This window comes from Cnephaeus nilssonii (assembly GCF_951640355.1).
Source record: "Cnephaeus nilssonii genome assembly, chromosome: 13".
NCBI classification, from domain to species: Eukaryota; Metazoa; Chordata; class Mammalia; order Chiroptera; family Vespertilionidae; genus Cnephaeus; species Cnephaeus nilssonii.
The window spans coordinates 41289661-41309189 of NC_137084.1; the positions used below are offsets into that span (position 1 = coordinate 41289661).

Below are 19529 nucleotides of genomic sequence, written 5' to 3' on the forward strand. Positions count from 1 at the left end.
TCTAATAGTACCTCAAATTATTGAATTAGAAATCTATTGTGTAGCCCTGGCTGCCTGGCTCAGTTGGTTAGAGCAGTGGTCGGCAAACTCATTAGTCAACAGAGCCAAATATCAACAGTACAACGATTGAAATTTCTTTTGAGAGCCGAAAACTGACTTCTGCGCATGAGCCACGAAGTTTCAATCGCACTGTCCGTGCGCGCCCGCACGTGGTATTTTGTGGAAGAGCCACACTCAAGGGGCCAAAGAGCCGCATGTGGCTTGCGAGCCGCAGTTTGCCAACCACTGGGTTAGAGCATCATCCAATACACCAAGGTTGTAGGTTCCATCCCCAGTTAGGATACATACAAGATACAAGAAAAAAACAATGAATGCATAAATAAATGGAACAACAAAACAATGTTTTTCCCTCCTTCCCTCTGTCTCTAAATTCAAATAATTTTTAAAAAGAGATCTATTGGGTATATATTTTAAATATGTATAACATGTTAATCTTATGTGCTATCCTTTATTTTAATACCCTCTATAAATTATCATTGGTTTTTTCATCAGTAGAAAGGAGATATTAATATTCAGATATAATTTCAACTCTATTAGGAAATTATCTTTTATTAAGATTTTCAATTGTATCAGAGTTAAATATATGTACTCCTACATATGAAACCTTTTTTTTAAGTTTATACAGATTATTCTCTTTAAGACTTTCTGAAAAGGTAAAATATAAAAACAAGTATCTGGTGAGCTGGAGAAGAGTAGTGACATTTCAGCTTCATTATTGATATTGCTATTGTTTTCTATTAACCTTTTCATCCCCGAGCACACCTGAGAGGTATTCAAAAGAAGAAAGACCTTTTATATTTGATTCCTCTCCTTTGTGTCTACAGTTAAGTTACACAAGCAGGACTAGGATGAAAAGTGAAAGATGTCCAAAACCGAACTCACATTGCCTTGGCCTCTGTTGCTTAAAAATAAAAAGCTTGTAATTAATACACTGACTCCAACTAGCTTAACAATGGGGATATAGTAAAATGATATAGCAGGATCTTACAGGACTTAATAATAAAGGTATATATTCAAGTATCCAAAATGAATTGAAACAAGAGAACCAGAGACTCAGTTTCTTCATCCCATCTTATAGATGTGCTTCTGCTAAGGAATAGATTTCTCTTTCCAAGTTCATGTGTTAGAAAAATGGCCACCATCAGTGATCCCAAGTTTACATCTTTTGAGATAAACTGGAATCCGTTTTTATTGGAGAAGGACTCTAGACCAGGGGTGAGCACATGGCCCAAGTTGAATGGATTCATTAATGGGCCAGAAGACAAGAGTCATATATTAATAGCTGCTTCCATATAATCACATGAGGAAATGAACAATTCTGATTAAATCAGCCAGATGTGGGGAAGCCAAACAGTTGGTTTCTTTTGCAGAGGTACTGGTAGGATATTAAGTTGAAAATATAGGTCAGAAGCTAAGGAAAGAAAAACCCAAAATGTATTTTCCTGCCCAAATTTGTCTCTAATTCAGATACTAGTTGAAACCATTGAACATGTTGTCAAAAAAATTAACCATTTTATTCACATTCTTGCTAGAAATTGAAAAGTTACACAAGGATATTCTTCACAGTTTCATCTTAGAACTCCTTTTTCACCAGATGAAACAAACAATCTCCTCATATCTCTAAGACATACTCTTTGAAGTAGGCTTGAATGCTCAAGACCTGAATAGACTGTGTTCATGAACCCAGGTTGGAGTGGTCAAAGATACAGTGCATCAGCAAACTCCATATTTGCTCCCGTATTTGTTTGGTCCTCAGACCATAGATAATGGGGTTTAAAGCAGGTGGGATGACCACATATAAGTCAGCTAGCAGCACTTGGGTGTGCAAAGGCACTATGTCCTGCCCTAGCCAGGCCACATAGATGGATGCCATCCCAGGGAGGTAGTACAGAGCCATAACCACCACGTGGGAGCCACACGTGCTTAAGGCTTTCAACTGAGCATTCTTTGAGGAGAGATTGAAGACTGCCTGGAGAATCAGGGTATAAGAAGCAGCAATGAAAGCCACATCGGAGCCCACAATAATGGAAGAACCAATTAGACTATAAAGACTACTGGACATGGTGTCTGTGCATGCTAACTTGGCCACAGCCATGTGCTCACAGTAGGAATGGAGAACAATATTGGAGCCACAGAAAAGTAGATGACTCACCATATAACTTAATGGAGTCATGAATATGACAGCTCTGATGATGATGGTCATATTCATTCCCAGCATCACTTGAGGCGTGAGAATACTCTTGTAGTGTAGAGGCTTACAGATGGCTACATAGCGGTCAAAAGCCATGACCAGCAGCAGCCCTGTCTCCATAGCTGTGGTTACATGGACAAAATACATCTGAGTGAAACAAGCATTAAAGCTGATGGGACTGCCTCCTGAGGAGAAGATGCTCACCATTTTGGGCACGACAGAGGATGCCATAACAATGTCCACAGCAGCCAGAACACAGAGGAAGCAGAACATGGGCTCATGTAGAGTGGAATCCATCCAGATTATGGTCAAGATGAGGGTGTTTCCTAACAGAGCTATGATATACATGGCACTCATTGAGATAGCCAGCCAAAGATGTGAAGACTGCAAACCTGGGATACCCACAAGGAAGAAGGTGGCAGGGGTTTCCATTGTGTGGTTGTAGGGTGTCCCCAGCATCACAGATGAGACTTTTCCTGTTAATGCATAAAATGATGTAAGAAAAGGATGCAATCCTGTGAGATTTATTCCCAGGTGTGGTGTTAGGAAAGCCTGGTGGTATTGTCTGTTCAGAACTAGAAAACTTACATCTGACAAAGTTATCCTGCCCCACTTCCCATTCACCTCATTATTCTTTGCCTCATTATTCATTGTTCAAAGATCGGCTTACGGTTACCTCCTTTGGAAGTCTCTTCTGCTCTATTTCCTCTACCATTCTATGTCAAAGCTAAATTATGTACCTTCTGAGCTTTCATGGAATCTCACATGCTGACCTCTGAGGGACCTAAATTAACAATTCCAATGCTCTACCCTTGACTTTATTGCATTCAATCATATGTGTCTTGGTCATGGACTTATACCTTATACCAAGTTTGTGACACATGGCTGTGGTGTGCAAGTCCATTGAAAGAAGATATGTGTGCTCATTATAGCAAACAGATGAATGAATGAGAAATCAGAAGAAAGAGTTTTTCTTTTATCTTTATATGTTCAGTTCCTAATATTTAATATTTTTGAATGAAACAATGAACTTCCTGATATTGAACATATCATATTTTGTATCCCCAGTATAGTGCTAGACAAAAGATGAATGCAGCATCCTTCTGGTTAAAAAAAATGAATTGTTGAATTCATGAAAATAAGGTCATTAGGGAACAACATAATTTTTCATAGGAGATAATAAACTGTCTGGAAGTATTTATAATCCTTACCTTTTCTTTACTTCAGCCTGGATTTCCTCATTGAGCTAGGCTCATTTAATAGATTAAATAGCTGCAAATAAAACTTTAGGGCTCCTTTATAGATGACCCCAATAGGTTTTTATGATTCTTCTGTATAAATAACTCTTTCTGATAAGCTATAAAGACATTGCAAAGTACAAAAAAAAAAGCTTTATTATTTAGAGTTTTGGGGATATGATTGCAAACCATGGTCTTTATTGAACCAGATAAACAACCACTAACAACAACAAAGCCTAAACGTAAGAGATGCCTTATAATGGAACAGACTGAATAAAATAATAAGCTCTGCTTCATGGTCATATTAAAAGAACCTTGATGAGCCCTGGCTGATTTGACTCGGTGGATCGAGTGTCGGCCTGCGGACTGAGGTGTTCCGGGTTTGATTCCGGTCAGGGGCACATGCCCGGGTTGTGGGCTCGATCCCCAGTGTAGGAGGCAGCCAGTCAATGATTCTCTCTCATCATTGATGTTTCTATCTCTCCTCCCTTCCTCTCTGAAATTAATAAAAATATATTTAACTAAACAAAACAAAAACAAAAAACCTTGATGTGTATAGTCACTGAATGAGACATCTTCAGTGATAGATCATGAGAAGACAACGGAAAGCTTTTTGATATATATCCTGTACAAATCTACCTTTCTTCTGTGCACTGCTCATCCCTCCTCTCCGCACTCTGGCAACTTCTAGCTGGTCATATTTTTCATTTCTTCGAGGCTTTTATTTTCCACATTTTTCTTTCTTCTGAATTAATTCTGCTAAGAGGTTCATATATTTTATTAGTCTTTTTAAATGACAGGACATTTGGTTTGTTGATCATATTTTTTTTTATTTCACTCTTCAATCTATTGTTACTGAAAAGTTTCTTCTAAGATCAACAGTGATCTCCATCTATGCCCAGTTGCCAATCTAATGATTTCTTCTCATTTTTTTATTTTACCTGACCTATCCAAAACATTTCCCATTACTGCCTACTGCTTTATTTTTTGTTTTTTTTTATTTTACATACTGTAAAATGCACAAATCTCAGGTATGCACCTTTATAATGTTTTATAAAGAGAACACACAAACACACCCACATGACCACTACCCAGAGCAAGATACAGACACAGTTGCTTCCTGGTTGTTAAGATGGTCTTCAGAAAGCTCTGATCAAGAGCTCTCTTAAGACACTTCCAACACAGAACCAGCCTCTGCCTTCAGCCCTGCCATGACATTCACATAAAAACCTGGAGGGCCAATCACTGAAGAAAAGCTTAGATAAGTCACTTAACTCCAAGAAATGAATCGTAGGAGATGTGAGGATTTTTCATTCTTATTTAAGGGATGGGAAATACACAATCTAAATTAAAATTGTTTAAAAGTAAAGGCAGTAATGTATATTATGGAGCCTTTGTGTTTATAATAACCCTATGCCTCCCCTCTACAACCAAATAAAGATGCTCCCAATCAGGCCTACTGCTCTGTTTCTTTCCTTATAACTCCTGTGGTCTTTGAAAACTGTCTCTCCATTATACCATGGTGGAACTTACCCCTTTCTCTCTCAGCTTTGAACCAAGGTAGTCATGTGTTCCCTGCTCTCTCCCTCTCTCCCATCCTCTCATCATTTCCAGAAGGTGATCCTGACATCAGAAGTACCCACCCAACTTGCCCAGACCTTTAAATGGAGTGGAAGGCTTATCTCTCCTTTCTAGGGTGACCCTGGCTTTCAGACTCATCAGCCCAACACCCAGTCCCAGGTCAATTACCTACATCCCTGGAGTTTTCTCTATTCAACATCCTCTGATGTGTCCACATGTCTCTTACTCTAAAGAATGGAGATTTATACAGGATCCTTCAGGGGGAGCTGAAAGAGCAGCTTAAGATCAAATATGAACAACAGAGAGTCATGGTGAGAAGTATTGCCACTTTCAAAGATGTCCCACTGGGATCCTTCTTTCCTCTTTAGGTTCTCTATCATCCTGCTTTTTCTCTGGACACTCCAGGTCCCCTTGGCCTTTGCCCATCAGCCAAACACTGTAACTCCTCCAGAGACTGGCTTTTCTCTGTGCTCTGGCCCCTAAGGTTTTCCAGTTTGCAGGAGGAGGCAGATGCTTAGTGGATAAGGAATCTTTGTTTCTTCAAGTCCTCACAGGGTACCTTAGAGTGAGAAGAATGTAGAGTGCATTCTGAAAAGAAAAGAAAACGCCTAGATTAGATTTGTGAAAGCCTGATATGTGCCAAGCACCTTGCTGAAGGATTTTCCCAAAGATGATCTCATTCAATTGTCATAACCCTCTAAAGTAGCTGCCATTATTACATCTTCATTTTGTAGATGAAATTGAGGGACAGAGAAGGTCACAAAGCTAGCAAGCCAGAGTCAGGATTCAAATTCTAGCAATCATAATTCATTTCATTGATGTAGAACTCTTCACACTGATAGTATACATAATCTCTCAAAGTCCACTCCATTGTTCAGTTCAGTTCCTCAGTTCTGCCTGGGGGCTTGAGGTGGGCTTCACTGTTTCAATATTTCTCATGACTCTCTATTATAAAGTCCTATTTGAAAAAATAAAAATAGAGTGTAAGGGAATCAAGGAAGATAAGCTTTTCAAACTAAGGGAAGGGCAAAGATATGAAAAGACAAAATATTCTCCAAACAGAGAATAAACCAGAGAAGGCAGAGGGTAGGGTAAGTACTTGAAAAAGAATGAAAATAAACGAGGTGCATGGTTCATATTTTAAAAGTCATGACTTCTGCCTGGGCACCATCACAGTGCAGAAATAAAGTGAAGAGAAAGAAGCCAACAAGCATAAGATATAAAATTAATTTTTTAATGGCAAAGGATATAGAGACACATGGAAATATGAAAAATCAGGAGTTGATGCTACCTGCTCCCAGTGCCCCAGGTCCTCAGGGGAGACATACTTACTAGTGATGGTGATTGGTGAGAGACCTTTGCTTCCTTTTGGGGGGCAGGGGAGTGCTTCATGCCTTCCTCAACCTGACCCATCACATTCCTAAAAATGGAGGTGGGTGATTGAAGTCCAATTTACTAGGCTTATCATCTATTAGAAGGTCCAGTCTTCAAACCTGTGAGAGAACTAGTCCCCAAAACTGCTGTACTTAAATGTTTAAATTCTTTGGCCTGTGAGTTTCTGTTGCCTATAGGATAATTCAGAGAACAGGCCAGAGCATAAGCATAAATAACAACAATGTGGAATATTGATAGGAAAAGTGGGCAATCAGATGAAGAAGGCAAAGGAGGTGCCACCCAAATAGCCCCAGCATTGTGTGAGGCTAAACTGTGACAGTGCCAATAGGACAGATGGACCACTTCCCCCTGGGATTCAACCTGCCTCCTGTTAAGACATTAATGGCAGGAGTGGATCCTCATGAACAGGGTGTGGCCTTAAACTCACCACACCCAGTACCATGGCAGAAGGGTTTCAAGAGGAAGAAGAAGCATTCCCAAAAGGGTGACGACTCAAGGTAACAGAATAATGATACAGAGAAAAGGTATTCTATATAGAAGCAAGAGCTTTCAACATCTTTGATTTCCCACCCTTTAGAATATAATAAGAAAGATTAAATCTACAACTCACTAGGCCAAAGCTTTATTTGAACATGCCACCTAGGCATAAGGACCAGTGTCAGGCTTGTCTGTAGGTGTGTTCGCATTTGTATATAAGCGTGCATGCAAGTAAGTGTTGACACACATCCACTTTCAATCACACAGCCCTTTTCGCTTGAGCTGCTTTTCATTAGGTCCCAAGGGAAGAATTTCACTTCGTGCCACGAGAATCCAGCCGCAATACCACCCAATGAAAACAGTCTGCAAGATTTCAGTTACTTCTTCAGAAAAAGTGTCTCTTTATTATAGAAGACAGCCAAATTTTCCATTCAGCAGAATAATTCTCCTTAGAGTTGGGCCAGTGTAACAAGTCTCTTGAGGTCAGGATTTAGATAGAGACACATCAATTTCTTACGATCTTTGGCTTTCTGTCATGAGACTCTTTACTTCCAACTCCCTACATGCATCCTTCCTTAAGGTATCCATTGCTAGAAAGCTAACCAATAAATACAAACAACATTTAAGTGAGCATTTAATTTGACTTTTCAAATGTATCTGTTTCTCATATTTATTTTATATTTGAATGAAAAGCAGCACTAAAAAATGAGAAAGTGAATGTATTTTTGTTATAATATTTGTTCACATTGCATCCCATTAAATTTTACTTATATTTTAGTCTTAATGTTGATTATATTTTAAAATTATGACTTCTGTTACATCTGTTTCATGGTTTCTTTTTTTTAATGTTTATTTTCTTTTTTATTGATTTCAGACATCAGGTTCAGGAAAGCTAAATACCATGATGGAATGATGAAATGAAAATTAGAGGTATTAGAAGAAATCTTATATAATTAAGAGGTAATATGCAAATTGACCATCACTCTAACACACAAGATGGCTGCCCCCATGTGGACACAAGATGGCCACCACAAGATGACCAGCAGGGGAGAGCAGTTGTAGGCGATCAGGCCAGCAGGGGAGGGCAGTTGGGGGCGACCAGGCCTGCATGGTAGGGCAGTTGGGATGATCAGGCCTGCAGGGGAGGGCAGTTAGGGGCAACCAGGCTGGCAAGGGAGGGCAGTTGTGAGGGACCAGGCCTGCAGGGGAGGGCAGTTAAGGGCAACCAGGCCAGCAGGGGAGGGCAGTTGGGGGTGACCAGGCCAGCAGAGGAGGGCAATTGGGAGGGACAAGATCTGCAGGGGAGAGCAGTTGGGGGAGACCCAGACCTGCAGGGGAAGACAGTTAGGGGCGACCAGGCCAGCAGGGGAGGGCAGTTAGGGGTGACCAGGCCGGTAGGGGAGAGCAGTTAGGGGCAATCGGGCCAGCAGGGGAGCAGTTAGGCTTCGATCAGGCTGGCAGGGGAGTGGTTAGGGGGTTATCAGGCTAGCAGGCAGAAGCGGTTAGGGGCAATCAGGAAGGCAGGCAGGCGAGAGGTTGGGAGCCAGCAGTCCTGGATTTTAAGAGGGATGTCCGACTGCCCGGGCAGTCAGACATCCCTCAAGGGGTCCCAGATTGGAAAGCGTGCAGGCTGGGCTGAGGGACACACACACACACACACACACACACACACACACACACACACACACCGCCTCTCCTCCCCCAAGCACAAATTTCGTGCAGCGGGCCTCTAGTGTGAATATAATTGGAACCCTAAGTGATCATACATTTTGGATATCCCAGTCGTGGGGCAAGTAACTGGAATACCCAAAGCAAAATCAGAAGTCACTTTTGTGGTTATGTAGTGGTCTTTCCTTTGCACTTGACTACCTCCTTTTGTATCATGCCCAATGATAGTGTTTTGCATACCCGAAGCCCAATAATTGCAACGTCTTCTTGCCTGTTTTGTTTAATGTGTTATGGAGTTTGTAATAAGACTTGTAATGAATCCAGCTCTACCCTTTGTCATCCCTCTGGGAAGGGAACACTGAGAGGAGATTGCTTTGTTGATCTGTGCACTCCCAGTTTCGGGAATAGGGGTACAGCTAATGTCTGCTGTGTTGGAAATATTAAATGCACAGGATCAGAGAAAGAGTAGAAGCTCTAGAGTTTGTTTTTTTTAAGGCTAATTTTTACCTCTTATAAACTGAGTTACCTCGGGCAATTAATTGTTTTACCACTTCTGGGAATGTCAGTTTCATCTGAAATTTGGGGAGAGTAATGTCTGCCCTTTCAGTGTAGTTATAAGAATCACGTTAGTAATTTTCAATTCATAGAACTTAAGTAGCTCAGTGCTTTATATGTATTATCCATTTTCTACCTGGAAGGTAAAGCCAATGTTCCTATAAATGCTAGAATTCATAACTTTATCTTACTGTGACCCATTCACAAAAGCACATTATGATCAGGGATCCTACAGGTGGATGGACCCAGGGATTAAGGAGTTTTTCTGTGAGAAGGAGAAGGTGTTTCTTTCCATGGAGCCCTCACAAGTTTCAGGCCACTCAATGGGATTAGGCCTGCAGAGAAAATGCGAGAGCAATGTGGTCATTTTGTCTCATTTCCTTCATTGAGCTGATATTTTTTCCCAGGCCACATTCTTTCATGAGTGGAATTCCCCATACCAATCAGGCATATAGGTCAGTGTTTTTTTCTAGAATATTTCATGCTTTATTAGTACATGCATCTTTAGCAGCATCTTGATTATTAAAAGCTTAAATCAGAAAATGCTTTTCTTTTTTCTTTTTTTTAAAATATATTTTATTGATTTTTTACTGAGAGGAAGGGAGAGGGATAGAAAGCTAGAAACATCGATGAGAGAGAAACATCGACCAACTGCCTCCTGCACACCCCCTACCGGGGATGTGCCCGCAACCAAGGTACATGCCCTTGACCGGAATCGAACCCGGGACCCTTCAGTCCGCAGGCCGACGCTCTATCCACTGAGCCAAACCGGTTTTGGCAGAAAATTCTTTTCTTGTAGCTCAGACCATTTTAATGAAATGACCTCAGATATTTATTTATTTATATATATATATATATATATTATTTATTTCAGAGGAAAAAGGAGGGAGAGGAAAAAAGAAACATCAATGATGAGAGAGAATCATTGATCAACTGCCTCCTGCACGCTCCCCACTGAGATCAAGCCTGCAATTCAGGCATATGCCCTGTCTGGGAATCTAACTGTGACTTCCTGGCTAATAGGTCAATGTTCAACCACTGAGCCACACTGGCTAGGCTGACCTCAGATTTTTAGGACTTTATTAAAACATACACAGAAAACAGAGTAGAGAGTATTATATAACACCACAATATATTATAAACTCCAATCGAACCATTTGATCCAGGCAGCTTAAACTTTGTGTGCAGTTTATAAAGTAAGAGTATCCTATCCTATTTCCTCATGTGTCAAATGTGAATACTACCTACCTCATAAGATGTCAGGATGTTTGTAAGAATTACACGATATGTAATTGCTGAGTAAACATTAGTTGGTATTTCTGTTACTGATACTGACCTTGTTTTACCTTCCACATCTCAAATATCCTATAGTTATTAAACAAATACCTTTTCCTCTTAGAATTCAGAGCGGTACATTCTTTCTTCGCATTCTTTTAGAATTATTAAAGCTGGAGACCACTGGGCCTAGCATCTCAGACTTCTTGAAGTTCCCATTTGGAAGGCTGCCCATATTTAACACATGCACTTATTTGAGAGAGGGGGAAGGGGAAGTCATCTGATCTTAGTTTGTATCTTCAGGATTTGAAGAAGCCGCTCTCGGATCTGCTTAGTGCGGACAGCATAGACAATGGGATTGAGGATTGGAGGAATGAGGAGGTAGAAGTTGGCCAACAGAGTGTGGATTGGAGGAGGCACCTGGTGACCAAATCGATGAATGAGGGAGGAAACAGCAATGGGAACATAAAAGATCAGAATTGCACAGATGTGAGAACCACATGTCCCCAGGGTTTTAAGCCTGGCCTCAGGGGTGGCCAGCCCCATCACAGCTCTGAAAATCATCACATAGGAGGTAGCAATGGCCATTGAGTCCAAGATCAACACCAGAAAGCCAATGCTCAGCCCATAGACATTATTGATCCTGCTGTCACCACACGCCAAGGTGACCACAGCCATGTGCTCACAGTAGGAGTGCATGATAACACGGGCTTTGTATAGGGGCAGCTGCAAGCGGATCATCATAGGCAGAGGTCCAATGTAGAGTATACCCCGGAGGAGGGCAGCCAGTCCCAAACGTCCCACCATAGTATGAGTGAGCACTGTGGTATGACGCAGTGGGTCACAGATGGCTACATAGCGGTCAAAAGCCATAGCAAGAAAAATGCCTGACTCGACCGTGGCAAAGCAGTGAATGAGAAACATTTGGGTCAAGCAGGCATCCAGACCAATGTCACCAGCACCAAACCAGAAGATTCCCAGCAGTTTGGGCATGGTGGAAGTGGAGAGAACCAGGTCAATGACAGCCAGCATGCACAGGAAGAAGTACATGGGCTGGTGCAGGCTGCGCTCTACTCTCACCACAGCCAGAATGGTGATATTCCCCACCACGGCCACCAGGTACATGGAGCCAAAGGGGATGGAGAGCCAGATGTGCAGGGACTCCAGCCCTGGGATGCCAGTGAGCTGGAAGGAGCTGGGTACCGAGCAGACATTATGAAAAGTGAGCATAGCTATTCATAAATGAACCTTCTCACTTAGGCCCCAAAATGCAGTAGAACTTTTTTTTTTCTAGAAATAAAAGACAAGAGGATTTTATTCTTAAGTCCTATAATAAGGAATAGGATCATTGATAAGATGCTATAAACTTCTTTCTCAGATGAAATTATAAAATGTCACAGTGCAGGTATCATATTATTGTTATTACAGTACTCACAAATTTACCAAGCACAGGCCAAAATACATATTTGATGACATGTCTGAGCATCTTTTTGTAATATGGTTCTCAAGGAGTAATGTTCTTGCATCAATGAATGAAATGACCTAAGGCAGACAAGTACCTACTCAGTCATTTAAATCTTCAGAACCGTGTAGTATCTCTCAGGATCATATTTGGTTTCAAAGTGAGGACTCCTTGAAAGAAGAGACACATTGATGTTGAGAAATACAAATAGCAGTTAATTTTATTCCATACTTATTATGTCATGTCATTCTTACAGTGTATTTTTTTCAGGTCTAAGAGATACCAGAATGTGTTCCTATCCTACATAATAAAATGGTAATATGTAAATTACCATCACTCCGCTAGCCCACGATTGGGCCAGCAGGAGGCGCAGGGGGCGGGACTCAGGGTGGCCGGGGTAGCTGATTGGGCCAGCAGGACGCTGAGCTCGCGGCGCCACTGGTGCCCCGAGCTCAGTGTCTGTGCCATGGCTGCGCCGGAGGCTTTCGGAAGGCCTGGTGCACCGGCGGACAGCCGGCCCGCTGGTGCACCAGGTGCATGATTAAATCATGCACTGGGCCTCTAGTGTACTATATTACAGGAATGTTAAGGAAGGGAAGAAGCTTTGTCTTCTACATTTTGAACCTAGTTGGGTTGAATGGAGCAGAGTAGTCAGTAGTCTGGGTTTTAGAATTTTCCAGATATGGTGTCAGATCCTGGTTATAGGAGTTTAGACAAGTTACTTTATCTCATTAGATAAATACAACTAACTTCATTCCACAACAGATTTAAACCATTGTGACCTAGAGAAGTCATTAAATGCATTCTCATTTAATCTAACACAATAACACCAAGCATTATATCTTTTTAGAATAATGTGCAAAACCCAAAATACATTCAATCAACTCCAAAGAACTCTGGAATGTCTGTCTCTGAAGGGAGCCATGATTCTGGGAGGATGGTAACCTATGTAAGTCTGTTGTGGTGACTTTATCCCACAGAATTCCTCTCCATAAGCTGTGTTTTCTCCATCTCCAGGTTCTCATAGATCACTACAAATGGAAATAGAGACAGTGTTGGCAGTAGCAGTAAAGTGGAATACTACTCAGCCATAAGAAAAGATGAAATACTGCCATTTGTGAATATCATGCTAAGCGAAATAACTCAGACAGAAAAAGTTAAGAACAATAAAAGGGGACTTGTCTATTTTACCCTTACCAGTTATTAACTGACTTTTATAACTTTATGTTATACTAAGCAAAGGTGTAATCATGTGGAGAATGTTGTTTTACTCCAGAAAAACAAGAGTCCTTGAAATGGAAAAATAGGCAGGACTTGCCAAGTGACTATGCCTTCTGTTCCTATGCTTGTAGAAATTACTCTCCTGTTAGTGAGGAAACTGTGTTAGCAGTTTGTCTTCCCTTCTGATGCCATTTGTGTCCCATCCCTACTGAGTCACACCCTGGGGCAGTTATTCCCTTCTAGATTTGAACCTAAAAGTCATGTCATCTCACAGCCCAAATTAAATATGAGGCTAAATGTATGCATAATGAATTATGGGCATATAGGTTCTCTTGAAAGCAATCAGGCCTCATCTCACAACTAGAGAGATGTCCTTCAGCTGCTAGATGGGGGTAGGCTGAGCCTTGGTGACCACCCATTCTTCCCTATGATCCCAACACTCCTTATCTTATGTTTCCCTAGTCAGAGCAGCCCTCACACCTGAAACACAACAGAAGGAGGCTACTGTACCTCCTTTTCAAGGTTACTGTGAGGGTGTAAGGAATCACGGAAGGACAACCTCCCACCTGAATTCTACCCAGGTACATTTGCCAACATCAACCACAGCTTTTACCATTCCTCATCCTGCCTCCTACCCTGCAACAAGGCTGAATTTTGTCCATTTCCTAACGGCATCATGGTCTTCTGCCTCTGAGAATTACCTATGTCCTTTCCTGATGTTGAAATATTCTCATCTTCTCCACCTGGCTAATCCTTACATATGCACCTTGCCACAACTTAGATGTCACCTTTAAATAGCCCGCTCCAACACTTACTCTCTGCTTGGTACCTGTCTTTGTACTGCACACATAATGCTCTGAATTGCCTGATTATATGCATGTTTCTCCAAACAGAATGTGTTCCATAAGAACAGAAAGCATGCCTTATCTTTTTCTTTAGTGTAATCCCTGTGCTAACACAGTGTCTACCCATGTTGAATGAGAATAAAATATTGTATCTACTTAAAGCACCCGGAGATGTTTTCGGAGGGACTTGAATTGGTGTTAGTGGGTTAGAGGCCTTTTCAGCCTCCTTGCGTTTGGCTCTGTGGACTCCACCCCTTTTAAGTCCCACTCTGAGAGAATTCCTTCCTTCTGAATCTTATCTTGGAGACTTATACAGGAGCACAGCCTAAGTGTCCCAATCTGTTCATCCTTATAGACTGGGAACTCTTCCTGATGACCCCTGTTTCTTTCCTAAATTCCCCTCTATAAGATGCTCTTACCTGGGCTGGGTAGTGTCAGAGAAAAAGAGCCTGTGGTTCTGCAAATACCTCTGAGGCCTGGCACTTATAAGCATTCTATTCAGGGCTTGAGAGAATTCCACCTGGACTCATAACCTTCTCACTTCCCTCAGTGGAGAAGGAAATAGCAGGCTTTGTCCCAGAAGGATGGACACAGAACCTAAATTTAGGCACAGTTATCCCTGCTATGTCAGGGTTGGAACAGAGAAGTCTAAGGAGACAGACCTAATTGAGTCTGATCCCTTGGGTCCAACTCCTGCTCTTGCTTGTTGCTGGCCTCCCTGGAGTCTGAAGCTATTCTAAGGACACCGAGTAGAAATCAGAAAGGCCTTTCTAGAGGAGGGATGGAGAATATCCTTGAGACTAGATCTCAGCCTGGAAGTAAATCTCTAACGAAGTTTGATATCCTTACAGCATTTGAAGGTGATGGTAGAGTCTTGAACTAACGTTAAGACAAATCAATGGCTATATCCTAAAAACTAGATACGACAGACTTCTCCCCAGTTTGGTTTACATAGTGAGAGAAGGACTTCGTGGTCTTGTGGGTTGAGCAGCATGTCTCTCTTACATCTTAACCTAACCTTCCCAACCTAAAGTTCCATTCTGCAGAAAGAAGAGAAGTCAAATGGAGAGAGTAGTTTCTCTTGTATCCTAATAGGATCCTCATGGGTTGCTGGGGCATTACGCTTTAGGGCGCATGTCAAGACATGGCCTTTGAAGCACCAAAGGTTTAAGTTTGCAAGCCAACACAGCTACATGCATCCCCACTATGTAACTGAACTCCATTGCTTCAAGCATAAAATGGGAATAATGCCTGTCTCTGGGTAGTTCTTATAATTGAGTTTTTATTCATTGAGATACTGTATGGAAAGGGGCTAGAAAGACAACAAACATATTAGGTGCTTAATAAACTGCATCCTTGTTGTCAACATGACTGCTGTTGTTTTTGTCCCCCTTTTTCCCCACCCCACTCTTTGAGAGAGATTAGCTCTCATAAGCCTAAAAGAGACATCCTAATGGTATTTCTCAGATAAGGAGCCCATATGGTCAGGGCAGGGGCTAATGCAATAGAATCAGTACAGAAAGGATCTCATTTTTATCTCCTACACCCCTTTCAGAGGATCCTACTTCTCTGGCACCTCAGGAAAAGCTAGGAATTTCTAGAAGCTTTCTACCTGCTCCCCAACCTTAAATTTTACATTCTATGTAAAACTGCTCACAGTTGCTGCAATATACATGGTTCTTTATTCTTTTTATGCCTGTGCACATGTTATACCCTCAGTCAAGTAATGGAGGAATGCCATTCCATACAGATTCATATCTAGCTTTTGAAACATGGTTCAGTAATCACCTCCACCAACTGAACTCTGCCTTTAAATTAAAAGTGTAATAGGTAAGCTAGGATTTTTAGTACCCGGATATCTTGTGTAATATTAAAAATGATAAGTATTCAATAAATCAAATCAATTAGACTTGAATTATAGTGTTAAAGATTCGTGTAGTAAGGCTTCTTCCTTTAATAATTTGACTTTATGTGCCAACTCTCAAGACAACCATGAAATAAGCCAGTCAGAGAAAGACAAATACCATATGATTTCACTTATATGTGAAAACTAATGAACAAAATAGAAATGGACTCATAGACACAAAGGAAAAAACTGTATGGTTCCCAGAAGATATGGAGCTTGGGGTACTGGGTGAAAAAGGTGAAGGGATTAAGCAGTACAATTTGGTAATTGCAGAAGAGCCACAGAGATGTGGTCTGCAGCGTAGGGAATATAGTCAATAATGTCAAGAGAACTGGGTCTGAGTGATCCACTTCTAGGAATATATATTAAGAAACCCGAAACACCAATCAGAAAGAATATACACACCCCCATGTTCTTAGCAGCGCAATTTACAATAGCTAAGATCTGGAAACAGCCCAAGTGCCTTTCAGTAGATGAGTGGATAAAAAAGCTCTGGTACATTTATACCATGGAATACTATGCAGCAGTAAAAAAGAAGAATCTCTTACCCTTTGAGACGCTAAGTGAAATAAGTCAGTCAGAGAAGGACAAATATCACATGATATCACTTATATATGGAATCTAAGTAACAAAATAAACTGATGAACAGAGTGAATCCAGAGACATGGAAGCATGGAACAGTGTGCGAAATCTCGGAGAGAAGGCAGGACAGGGTGGGTGGGCGGGTGGGTGGAAGGTAATCAACCAAAAACCTTGTATGCATATATGCATAACCCATGGGCACAGACAATAGGGTGCTGAAGGCCTGGGGTGGGGGGTGGAGGCAGGCTGGAGGGGGTCATTGACGGTGGGGGGGGGAGGAGACATATGCAATACTTTCAACAATAAATAATTATTTTGAAGAAGGAGGAGGAGGAGGAGAAGGACGAGAAAGAGGAGGAGGAGGAAGGGGAGGAGGAGGAGAAAGAGGAAGAGGAGGGGGAGGAGGAGGAGAAAGAGGAAGAGGAGGAGGAGGAGGAGGAGGAGGAGGAGAGAAGCTGGAAAAAAAAAAAAACTGGGTCTGGCCCAGGTGGGTGCTTGGGTCAGCAGGGGGACCACTCTTTAGTCTGCATGGTTTTCCAACCCCTTTATTGTATATCTGGAACTGGTGTGGAATGGTATTGAATGTAAATTGTGGTTGAAAAATATAACAAAAAACAAAAATAAACAAATCAACACCCCAGAAAAAAAGGGTAACCTTTTAAAACTGATAGAGAGTTATGCATATGAAATTTGCAAAAGAACATTAAATTAATTTTTCCCATAGAATAATATCTTAAATCTCTATTAAATAAATCAAGTGCATATTCAGCCTTGAAAGATGAACCAGAAACATGGTCCGTGTTCATTCTAACACTGTCCAGGAGAGGGCGTCCTAGCCCAAAGGTGAGACACCAATGGCAGGAAAACCTCAAGCTTCGTGTCATTAAAATATCTTAATCCTTCATTTGAATGTGCCGGGTCTGCTTATTTTTCTTAATCTATATTGTTAACAGTATTACATATGTCCCCCTTTTTCCCCACCCCAGACCTTCATCACCCTATTGTCTGTGTCCCATCCACCCACCCGCCCCTGCAACTCAGCTTTATGTCTTCATTCAATCAACCCTGTCTTACAGTTTGGCATCCCATGTAGGTCAATCAAGGTGAAAACAACTTGCTGCTCAGGCCAGCATAATGATTCCAGGGGCCTTATTGTGGTCATCATTAGACAATGCATACTAACTAGTATGTGTACCAAATCATCACATTGTATACCTTAAACTTACATAATGTTATATGCCAGTTGTATCTCAATAAACCTGGAGTGGAGGGTAGCTTTAAAATCAGACTTAACTCCTCTATCCTACATCGAAATCTCTGTATCCTTCCAATTTTGCCTAAGACTTTATTCCTTTAACTTTAGTCTGCACCAGGGAAAGAGCAATAATCTAGAATTTTAAGGTATGTTGAAACGTATTTCCCAGAAATGGTCAGGAAATCGAATCTGGAGCTGGATGGAAAGAGCAACCACAAAAAGCATTTTGTTAACAGCTAGAGAACAATCCATTTTGCTCTCTAAACGTGGCACCTGAGGAGTAGAGATGAGAATGATAGGAAAGACAGACAAGGGTCATTATAAGGCTGGCGAGGAAGCTGAAATAAGATTTCAAGTCCTGGCAACAAGGATACAGAAGAGAGAAAGCACTGTATGAATAATTAGGAAATCTGCTTGAGGGTTCTCATAAATCAAGATGGAGTATTACAAATTTCTAACAGTGGTTATAAAAGTACCTCCTTGATTGTATGTCAGAACTTTTTTATAGAAAACATTAAATCTTTGCCATATTTTCAGAAATGATTCTCTCTACTTTAAAAACATTAAGTATATGTTAGAAAGAAAATGAGAAGAGAAACTGTTCAAAATAAATGCATTGGATAAAAATTGTTCAAATATTGACCTGTTCATGCTCTGTAGAAATGAAAACAATTTTCTGTTTTGCTCATCTATGTAGTGGATATTTTAAAATTACTACAGGGCAATTTAGCAAATGAACTCACTGAATGCTGGGTTAAACACAGCTGGGCAAATACTTTTGGAAAGCAATTTGACAGTAGAATTCATGAGGCTTGCACAATGGTCGATAATTTTTCCTGGAATTCTAACCTAAGGTTGAGCAGAAAAAGGCTATTGACCAATATGTCTGTGCCACTTGCTATAGTGGGACAACTGAAACTATACTCTCACTAATTCTGGGAAGTGTAAGTTAAAGTAACCACAGATATGGACATACAAACTATTGTAACTTGTGATTATAAATATTTTTAAGTCAACACAAATTAAAACTTGAAGCAGAATGAAAAATTACAATATTGATGAAGTTTGTATTTAAGTAAATTTCTTTTTTATTTATGTAGCCTAGAGTTGATATTAACAGTTTTTAAATAGTAAAAACAATAATTGACAAAAAAATTTAAGTTTTCATATTGGTTATACTAGTATCTGATACCCCTCCCCAATCCCCTCCCCCTTCTCTTATTAACTTTTCCAACTTCAAGACTTCCCTCTTGAAGTCTTTAAAAACCTCAGGGCTAGGGAGAGAAGAGTGACCTGGGGCCAGCCAAGAGCCCCATCTAGGAGAATAGAATTGTAAGTTTGTAATCTAGTTCTGGGAGGTGGAATGAGATAAGGAGTGAAAATTGCTCCCAAGGAGAATAACTGAAAATCCAGAGGGAAGGGCACAGGTTTCTCTATGCAACCCTTGAGAAATAACTGTCTATTTTCAGCATCTGGATAAAGAGGGAAGGGCACCAGAGAAAATAGTAAAGAGATTGGAGCCATGCCCTCCCCCTTGCCTGTGAACTAAATGCGTCCAAGCATCCTGACAAGGTGACCACTGTAAGAAACAAAGCCTAAAGCTCTGTGGACGGCACCCCAATGGGTAAGTATATCACAGAGGTGGAACCAAAGTCATTGGAAACACTCCAATTTTCAGAAACTACATTTGTCTTTTGGTCCACCCAGGGCTTAACTTCTTCACAGTTCTAGTCAAAAGTTGAGGAAATAAGTTGGTCAAATTTTGGCCTGGATTATGAATCAAGGAAGACGAAAAACCCCAAGGTTTTCTCAATGCAT

General features: G+C 41.0%; 2 protein-coding genes across 2 annotated transcripts in view; both read right to left on the reverse strand.

The window, feature by feature from the left end:
• Positions 1 to 11670, reverse strand: part of LOC307110130 (uncharacterized protein) — a gene marked incomplete at its 5' end in the record, with an annotated part of 46998 nt that extends 35328 nt beyond the window's left edge. Inside the window, one exon of the mRNA XM_079789171.1 lies at positions 10720 to 11670. Coding sequence (XP_079645297.1) covers positions 10720 to 11670 — 951 coding nt within the window. The remainder of the gene's footprint in view (positions 1 to 10719) is intronic.
• On the reverse strand, positions 1372 to 2710 carry LOC307109546 (olfactory receptor 52I2-like; the record flags this gene model as incomplete). Its single annotated transcript, XM_079788358.1, has 1 exon — positions 1372 to 2710. The coding sequence occupies one exon, from the start codon at positions 2708 to 2710 to the stop codon at positions 1736 to 1738; it is 975 nt and encodes a 324-aa protein (XP_079644484.1). The 3' UTR covers positions 1372 to 1735.
• Positions 11671 to 19529: the final 7859 nt, after the last annotated feature.